Source organism: Xenopus laevis, chromosome 1L (genome assembly GCF_017654675.1).
Source record: "Xenopus laevis strain J_2021 chromosome 1L, Xenopus_laevis_v10.1, whole genome shotgun sequence".
In the NCBI taxonomy this organism is placed as follows: Eukaryota; Metazoa; Chordata; class Amphibia; order Anura; family Pipidae; genus Xenopus; species Xenopus laevis.
The window spans coordinates 75,449,279-75,458,716 of record NC_054371.1 but is presented as its reverse complement, the minus strand read 5'-3'; the positions used below and the strand labels follow the sequence as shown (position 1 = coordinate 75,458,716).

At 35.4% G+C, this 9,438-nt stretch overlaps 1 protein-coding gene and 1 long non-coding RNA gene across 3 annotated transcripts; both read left to right on the top strand.

The window, feature by feature from the left end:
* Positions 1-1,653: 1,653 nt before the first annotated feature.
* On the top strand, positions 1,654-3,268 carry LOC108710560. The gene is made up of 4 exons (XR_005966164.1): positions 1,654-2,181; positions 2,766-2,792; positions 2,911-2,967; positions 3,190-3,268. It is a non-coding gene; the product is annotated as an uncharacterized LOC108710560 (long non-coding RNA).
* Positions 3,269-4,013: 745 nt separating this feature from the next.
* On the top strand, positions 4,014-7,065 carry LOC108710550 (RAC-beta serine/threonine-protein kinase-like). Of its 2 annotated transcripts, XR_005966163.1 has the most exons (5): positions 4,014-4,552; positions 4,748-5,031; positions 5,535-5,677; positions 5,996-6,471; positions 6,654-7,065. XR_005966163.1 is itself a non-coding variant. In XM_041585515.1 (4 exons), the coding sequence occupies exons 1-3, from the start codon at positions 4,977-4,979 to the stop codon at positions 6,116-6,118; spliced, it is 321 nt and encodes a 106-aa protein (XP_041441449.1). In that variant the 5' UTR covers positions 4,014-4,976; the 3' UTR covers positions 6,119-6,471; positions 6,654-7,065. The 2 variants fall into 2 exon arrangements, 1 of the variants encoding a protein (XP_041441449.1); XM_041585515.1 differs by having other exon boundaries at positions 4,014-5,031.
* Positions 7,066-9,438: the final 2,373 nt, after the last annotated feature.

The window sequence follows — 9,438 nt, the reverse complement described above, 5'->3', positions numbered from 1 at the left end:
AACTTTTTTTGTCTTCATTAGAAAAAAATCAACAAAAACCATCAATCAACTAAAGAATCTATTGTGGTAAGTGATGGAGAATTGAACTTCAAAAGAAGTGACACAATTTTCCTTTTTCTGCTATCAAAACCAGATAATTCCTTGCCTATATATTTATACCTTGATGAATCTGCACCATATAAATAGTCAATTCTTACTGGTCCATAAGAAAAACACTGGGTAAACTGGATTTAGCCAGTTTATTCATAATTGGCAACATTTTCCAATTATTTCTTATCTGAATAATAATCAAATTCCATGACTTGATAAACATGGGCACCTTCCTTACTTTTAGGGGTTTTTTTTATCAAAGTCTGAATTTATCTCAATATTTTCTGCTAAAACTCCAATCAAACCGTTTTTTTTCCGATTATTTATTATTACATTTTCCCAAAAATGTGGGGAAAATCAGATTTTCACAATTTTTTTGAATATTTTATTAGATTTTCACGATTTTCTCAGATATTTTAACCCCTTTTTTCACACTTTTTTCTGATTTTTCATCCGATTTTCATAAATGTTTTGGATTTTTCACCCGTAAACTCAGAAAACTTCGGGGTATTGCATGAAACCCAGCGCACATCAAAAAGTCATTGGGACTTCTCCCATTGACTTATGTGCAACCTCGACAGGTCTGAGATACCAGATTTTCAGATTCAGATATTTCCATCCTCGGGGTTTAATAAATTCTGAAAAATTTGTCATTTTTCAAAAGTCCAATTTTATATAAAAAAAACACAAATTTCTTGTGATTTTTGCATTCTGGGTTTAGTAAATAACCCCATAATGGTCAAATTTCTCAAAATGTGAGTTTAGGGTTTAATAAATACAAACTCACCCACATTCTATTCAGTCCTATGGGATTTTTAGAATTGTATTCATCAATAGGCAAAAGTTAAACCTCACCATTTGATAAATACAGTTCTAAAAACCCCATAGGAATGAATAGAATGTGGGTGAGTTTTTATTTAATAAACTCTAACTCCCATTTTGATAAATCTGCCCCTTAATGTCATTTGATAGTGACATTCAGCTACAGAATTATTCATTACTATTATTCATACACATTTCATAATGGCATTGACTTTATTGTTAAAACCGTTTTCTTTGTTGATAAAAACTCATTCTCTTATGTCAAATGAAAAATACCTTGATTTTGCATTATCAGAATAAATCACTATACTGACCATGCATTTATTTAGTCATTATTATTATATCATAATTACTCATATTAGTTATATCTAATCAAAACTCCTTTAGTGATAACTAAGAATAATTGATAGGCCTTTAATGGCATGAAGTAACACCACCATTTTTTTACTCAACCAGGAGAAACACATTGAGGAACGCAACGAGATTACCATCTGCCTGGTAAGCAATAAAGGAGTTGCTATCAAACTTCCTTTAAATGTTAACTTCCTTTAACTGTTGTGCTAACTTAATATTATTAGTAGCATTACCAAAGTTCCTTTTTAATGATTAGATTCCTGGATCTGCCCCCCCCTCCCCAGCCAAGTTCCAAAAAGCTCCAAAAGTTTGTAACCACATTTTGACATGAGAGCTGTTAACTCAGTGCTCCCCATTGGAACCTCACAATATTCCTAGAGATGAGCATTGATCTAACAGTATCTTATATTATTGCTATTAACCAGGATAACCTGGTGATACTCTGCAAGAAAGCAGAATAGAAGTGGTATAAAGCAATGGGGCTGACCTCGGCATAGTTGATTGGGCAAAATGGTTACTATTAATGGAAACAGAAGAATTTACCATTTAATATGCTGTTTAAAGAACAGCTAACTATAACCAATGAACCCCGAATATGTGATGTAAATAATATTTGCACCCACATTTGGATCTATAATAGTTATCCCCTTGCCCCCCAATACATACCAGAGATTTGTGGCTCTAATCTATTTTCCGCTCAACCTTGTTAGGTAGGTTGCACAGAAACATAAAATTAATAGTTGGGAGTTTGGATGTTGCAGTTCTTCTTTAATCAAGTGGGTTCATTATACATTTTCTCTCCTCTAAAAGGAAACAGCACAGGAATCTGTTGATAACGCCTGCCAGCCTGAACACGCTGAAAATGAGCAAGTGAATGCTCAAACCAACTATGAGAACCTCGAAGCCTTCAATGAGGTATGAAGAGAAAGATCTGATTAAACCTATAATTATATATATAATTTATTATTTCCTGAAATGCATATAAGTACTTCCAGTGGACTTGTGCCTTATGAATCCGGTGAAAGCAATATTTTCACACTGAGCTAGACTTGTAGGATACAAATCCTACATTCAAAATAAAAACAAAATACACATCGAATTTGGCCATTTGCGGTCGAAGTAAAATTGTTCGATCGAACAATGAAATCCTTCGAATCGAAGGATTTCATCCATCGATCGAACGATTTTTCTTCAACTTCAAAAAACTTAGAAAAATGCTCTAGAAGGTCCCCATAGGCTAACATAGCACTTCGGCAGGTTTAATTTGGCGAAGTATTGAAATCTAAGTTTTTTTAAAGAGACAGAACTTCGATTATCGAATGGTCGAATATTCAAACTATTTTATTTTGATAAATCTGCCCCTTAGACTGTAAGACCTATGGGGTAGGGTCCTCCATCCTTTTGTCTTCTTGACACTGAGCACTTAATTAGTATTGTAATTATATTTTATATTTATGTGAATTGTATTTCTAATAATGGTCTTTTTTTCCCAAATCCAGGACCAATCAGAAGAAAGCCTCCCTCAGGTAAGAAGAAATGGACAGAAATGAATCCAAACATACTTTATTTTTTATGCATTGTGTTACAGTGCAATACACACTTCGAGCTATAAAAAATTTTTGTTTTTGATGTTTTTTTAACCAGGAGGAAAAACATATGGAGCAGGAGCAGGAGCAGAGAGCTGATGAAAGCCAATGCCAGGTAAGAAGAAAATAACCAGTGAAAGATCCAGACAGGTTTCTCTGTACATACTCCTTCAATCATAGAAATTGTGTTTTTTAGAAAAAGGACACAGCCAAACATAACAATCATTCACCCTGCACCACAACTCCACTTTCTTCCCTTACTTATAGACAGTTGCAGTTTTTCTTTAAAATCAAGGGTTCAGGTAATCTAAAAATACATTTTCTTTGTCCTAAATAGGAGATAGCAGAGGAATCAGGCACTAACACCTGCCAGCCTGAAATATCCAACATCTATGAGGAGCAAGTAAACAGCCAGGTAGGCCTTAACGCCTTTAAAAAGGTTTAAGCAAAATTATTTAATTAAAACGTTTCATTAGTTTATATATTAACTGTATGTCTTTCTTCAGGATGCCACAGTGGAGGTCCCTGGTATAATGGATATTTCGGAGCCACTGGTGAGCATTTGTGTAAAAGCAAATGCATATGAACCACCAGCGATATCAATACAGGGCATAGAAGAACCATCTATCAGGTATCTGATTTGTATTATATTCTCTTGTTTTGGCTCAGTTATAGAAAAATATTAGTATTGCCTGATTTACACCTTATGTAAAGGCTATTCTCCTCATTTCCCTTTTCATTAGAGGATATTATTCATAACTGGCCAATACCCTCTGCTAATTGTATGCCACAGAAAAGTCAGGACTATATGAACATGAACAAAATGTAACCTTTTTATTCTATTATATTTTAGCCCTGTTGAGCCAAGATGCCCCATCGCACTTGAACATTTCGACCTGGGACAAGTGTTGGGAGAAGGTGGATTTGGAACGGTAAGAGGCAGAGCCTTTAGATAATTAGTTTTAAGTTACTATTAATGTATCCAGAGTAATTCAACTTGCTGTCTTCCTCCAGGTGGTCCTGGCCAAGCACAAGAACACCAAAGAACTATGTGCCATCAAGGCCTTGAAGAAATATGAAATTTTAGAAAAGGGAAATGTTGACAGGTCAGTAGGGATATTTTATTTTTGCCCATCTCTATTTTTTTTTTGTCTTAATATGTAGGACAGTTTTTTAATTTTTTTATTTTGTATGTTTTAGCTCACATTCTTTATGAATGATCTGCATTTCATTATTTTCTATTGCATTGCCCTGTATCTATTCATAAGGATAAGTGTACTGCAAATTAGAAAACAAGGGAAGCTCACCAAAAATGCTTGGCGGCTTTTCCCACGGGTTATCCCGGTGTCTGATATCCCAATGGAGTAATTCTGTAGAAGTATAGCGTTGTGGGACAAATCCAAAGCAGCTTTATTCGGGAGTAGAGATAAACAACATGTTTTGGGCTGTGCCCTTTTGTGTGACTGTGTACTGATAGCTTGTATGGGTCTCACATGGTGATAATGCAATGATTTACCCCACAGTGTCTTCAAAGAGAAGAAAATCCTCCAGAGAATAAGTGAAGCCGAACACCCGTTCCTGGTGTCATTACATGGAACCTTCCAAACAGATTCCCACTTATTTTTTGCCATGGAATATCTACCTGGAGGTGACATGTTTGATTTCATCACATGTGTAGAATTACAAGAATCTGATGTCATGTAAGTAGAATGGAAATGGGGGGAGGTTTCAGGGTAGCATTCCCACAGCATATATCATTAAAATGTAATGTATCACAACCAAAGATATGGCTATGCTACAGGCCTTCCTTCTCAATTTGTTCACCTACTTTCTCACACATAGTTTCTATATCAAGAAAAAAATTGCATACTGATTTTTATTTTTTCTTTATTCAGGTTTTACACCGCATGTATAGTGCTTGGCCTGGAGGCATTACACAAGATGGGCATTATCCATAGGTAAGTACTAATATCAATAAATCATCTTTATTCCAGAAGGAGCTGGTAACACTACTAAGAACACCACCTCCTTGCTGCTAACTAAGTCTTAGGATTGTATACGGTTTGTATTTCTACTAAACTATTTACTTTGTTTTAATTCAGAGATCTAAAACTTGAGAATTTCATGTTGGATCAAGACGGATATCTTAAAATCATCGATTTCGGCCTCAGCAAAGACAGTAAGTGTTGTTCTGGACCATACATAGCATAAGTTTAGGTTTTATTGGTCTAAAATTTGCTTTCAACTGGCCTACTTTTTTGGGTGCTAAATAAGGGCTGCGATTGGCTAATTAGTAGCCCCTTATGTGGACTGGCAGCATATAGAAGGCTACTGGTTGGGCATTACTGCACAGGTATAGCATTTTTATGTGTCATTACTCTCAACTTGGAGATTTTGATTATGATTCAACCTGGGATATACAGGATATAACACGTTACTATGGGTAAAGTTGTGTGGAAGCCAGTCTATGGGTATGTACACTGACCAGGTTTAAGAGAAAATCTTTTTGTAGGCTTCTCTAATATACTCATATTGTTATCAGGATCAAACAATAGTGCTATTTTTTAAAAATAATATGTAACTGGCATAAACATATGTGAGTGTGTAGTTTGTAAGCAAGCAGCTTACATTACATTCTCATTACATATCTGCAGTTTCCTTACAGTGTTTCTTGTGTTTCAGGATTTGGATACACAGACCGCATAAACGCCATTTGCGGCACAAGAACTTACATGGCCCCAGAAATGTTTTTGGATAGTGGATATGGCATGGCAGCTGACTGGTGGGCCCTTGGAATCAGTATATACGCTATGCTCATGTATGAGGTAAAGACAATTTCTTTATTTTCAGCCTACATTGGTAAATCCTTGCCACTGTCATTTCATAGCGAGACTAAACTAAAAGTGTAATAATTTGTCATATATATAAGTGTAATATATATTGTAATCTCCATGTTTACAAGCATAATTTCCCATATAATTAGTAATAATACATAGTGTGAATATTATAGCATTTGGCTTCCCTTTGTCAGATATAAGAGATACCATGACAAATGTATAGCTCAGATACAGAGGCTGCTAAATGGATATTGTGATCTTTCAGAAATGTTATTTTACTAAAGAAGTCATGATTTTCTTTTTCAGTTACCATTCAACAATGACGATCAGAATGAGCTAGTGAACAGCATCCTTTATGATGAAATTGAGCTGCCAGAAGAACTATCAGAGAATGCCTCTAATTTAATATATGATGTAAGTTGGCCCTAGCACATCAGCGTCATGTGACTTTATCAACCGGTTATGCTAAGGGAATACACATAATAATATAGTTATCATTCACAATATCACAGTCTTTTAGTGTGCTTTACTGGTAGTTTTAGCTTTCAAGTAAATATTGAAACACATATTACCCAGTGATCTCAAAGAGACAGGCTGTGAACATCAGAAGCAGCGATTACCCACAAATATAGGGGGATGTTAATCATAATTGAGTGTCACTTGAATATGTAACTTAATCTCCGTTGTTTTGTTTTTTGTAGCTCTTGGAAAAAGATCCGGATTATCGCCTCGGATCTGGTGAGGCTGGTGCTGAAGTGATCAAAGCGCAGCCCTTCTTCAGAGTAGGTTTCTATACTAATCATTTTAATTTACTGATAGAAATGCATTATTCAATATTGATAACACTTTAATGTTTTATTCAACATCATTTTTTCTGTAGGCTCCTTGTGCTTTATAATTTCTGGTTCCAGCAATTTTAGTTTTTGGAACAGATACTCATTGTGAAATATCTCCTGTCTTTTAGGATATTGACTGGGAACAACTATTACATAGAAAAACAAAGCCTCCATATGTGTTCAACAACCAACACCATCTGGAGAGCTTCAATAACCCTGAATGCCAAGCTCCAGCATTGACAACACCTGCTGTAAAGATCCCATCAGAGCTGCAAGAGGCATTTAGAGAATTTGAGTATATGCCTGACTGAACATCAAATAATGGTAGGTATGGACGGGGTAGGTGGAGGGCCAGGCCATGTCTATATGGACAGAAGTCCAAGTCATATAAAGCTAATGTCAGATGTCCCAACTCAACAAGTTCTAAAAGAGAAGGCTCATGTTGGAATATTCTTCTTCTTGTAGAGGAACATGAGGAATAGATATGTAACATAAAGAAATCAGCAAATACTTTTATGGCAAAATGATAAAAAGCATGCAAATACACTGTTATGATAGATTTAAAAAGGGTTTCATTTCTGGTGTCATTAACTCTTTAAGGCACAATTAACCCAGCAAGATTTGTAATGTGTTTATGGTACTAAATACGGGACAGCAAGTTTTACTAATAGATTTGATCAAGTATGAAATATAAAGTATATCATAACATCACCTGCAAAGTGGAAAAACCCTTCATCCTTCTTATTCATTTATAATCAGCTCATGAGTTTGCCTTTTAGATGTAATTCCTTCTGTGATTTTGTTTTTCAGATATGAGACGGAGCAGCGACAGTCAAAGGGAATCTTATTTAGAGAGGAATATCATGGATTATATTTTTATACATAACATGCTTGTTATATTCACTTGTGTACATAATCATACAAATAAATAATATTGTTATTTAAAAATATGATCTGTGTATTTATTAATGATTTGGGTGAAAACATTTGCATCAGTTACTGGCCAATGGGAGCTCCTTAAGCTTAGCAACCCTGTTGTCCTGTCCTTTGGTTTTGTTAAAGAAACCTGTTCTCCTCTGGGGGTAGCTTATCGGAAAATTGCAAACAGAATGGACCAGTGCTCCAAGGAGCTCAGGAGTAGACAGCAAGAAAGAAAGAGAAAACCTGCACAACGATGCTTACAAACGTTAGCGACCATGTTTGCATCCTTTTTGACTGATTAAAGCATGTAAAGCCTTGCAGAGCTTTCCATTAAGTTCAATTTAGCTTATCGTGTTTTGGGAAAAAAATAGCATTAGCCAAACTAATAGTGCTATAGTCTAAAGGAAAAGCACAAAGCCAGGAGTACCAGAATATACACAGGCTTGTGCAACAATTAGGGGGTTACTTATTAATATCCCAAAAACTCAACCTTTTGACTATAAAATCGGAATGTTTAGTAAAAAAAAAATTGGGACTTTTTGGTGTTTTATTATACCCTTAGGATGGAAAAAGTTTGAATCCGAAAATCCAGCATCTCAGACCTGCCAAGGTTGTATATAAGTAAATTTTTGTACGATTTTCATGACTTTTTCGAGTTTTTTCACGCAGTGGAATTTTTCGGTTAAATTTATTGATAAATAAGGGGCAATAATCCATGCAGATTTGATCAGCGTATGTTTCAGAAAATAATGAGATAAATTTGGATTTTGATAAATAACCCTCTTAGACATAGGCTTAGGGCTTTTCCCAGCACTTCTCTAGGTGACATGATATCAATCATGCTAAACTAAATAAATGATAAATGACTGCTGAAATACAACCCAAACAAGTTCCACCATTTCAGCCCTCCATTTTCTATATTTTGGGCACATACATGTTAAGGACCCTGTGCCTGTGTACTGCAAAATCCAGGATATTTGAGTAAATGGCTGCACTACTGAAAGGGTGTATTGCAACTCTACAAAATTAGAGAAGTTAAAGGGGTTGATCACCTTCCAAACTCTTTTTTTCAATTCAGTTGTTTTTAGATTGTTCCCCAGAAAAAGACTTTTTTCAATTACTTTCCACAGTGTGCAGGAAGATGTACTATGTAGTGCCAAAGATCATTGAAGAAATGAAAAATGCATACAATTAAAAAATCTAAAAATAATGTAACTTATGTAGTTAACTTACTGAGTTTCCTTTGCCAGCCCAGAAGCACATCAGCCCTATGACAAGAATATGCATATCTTCCTTAGTTGCCAATGCATCGTTTTTATTTGGTAAGGCCTCTCCCTATGCTTGACGCTACCATGCATGTTTAACCACAAGATATAAGTTGGCATATGATGAGGTTTAGTTCTTCCTACATGGATTCTAGATCATTTCTCAAAGCTGGAAAAAACTTGTGTTGCAAAGTTTCTATAGCAAAGGTGTATACATTTTCTTTTAATCCAAGAATGAAATAAAATATTTGATGATGTCATGTCTGGGACCTGTGTTCCTTATTACCCCTTGCTTCTACCTCCAGCTTTCCTTACCCTTTGATGTGGTTCTCTCACTCATTTCTTACTACATTCTTTATAGTTTTATCAATATACTGCATACTTTTTCATTCTGTTTTTCAGATCCACCCTTGACAAGTATCTCCGTATGCTGTCTACTTGGCTAGCCAACATATGGTTTCAATATTCTTGTTACTCAGGGGAATTTTTTTCCCTTCTGACTGATACTTTGTTTATATACTGTAGCACTATTCTAATGAAACACTAGGTAGTATAAGGTAGAAATCTAACTTGGGGGCTTATGCACTATGCATTCATTCTTATAACCAAAGCAGCAGCACAAACATACTTGAATGCATATATGTATAGTGAGCTATAGTAACCAACAATGCCAATATTACACTGTGCCAGTGGCGGAACTACCGGGGGGAGCAGGGGGTGTGAACGG

Excerpts from the sequence above, each read along its gene's own strand:
- LOC108710550 (XM_041585515.1), top strand. The coding sequence starts at position 4,977 with ATGTTGGATCAAGACGGATATCTTAAAATCATCGATTTCGGCCTCAGC. Across the intron at positions 5,032-5,534 it reads TTTCGGCCTCAGCAAAGACA|GATTTGGATACACAGACCGC; the intron begins GTAAGTGTTGTT and ends CTTGTGTTTCAG. Across the intron at positions 5,678-5,995 it reads ACGCTATGCTCATGTATGAG|TTACCATTCAACAATGACGA; the intron begins GTAAAGACAATT and ends TTTCTTTTTCAG.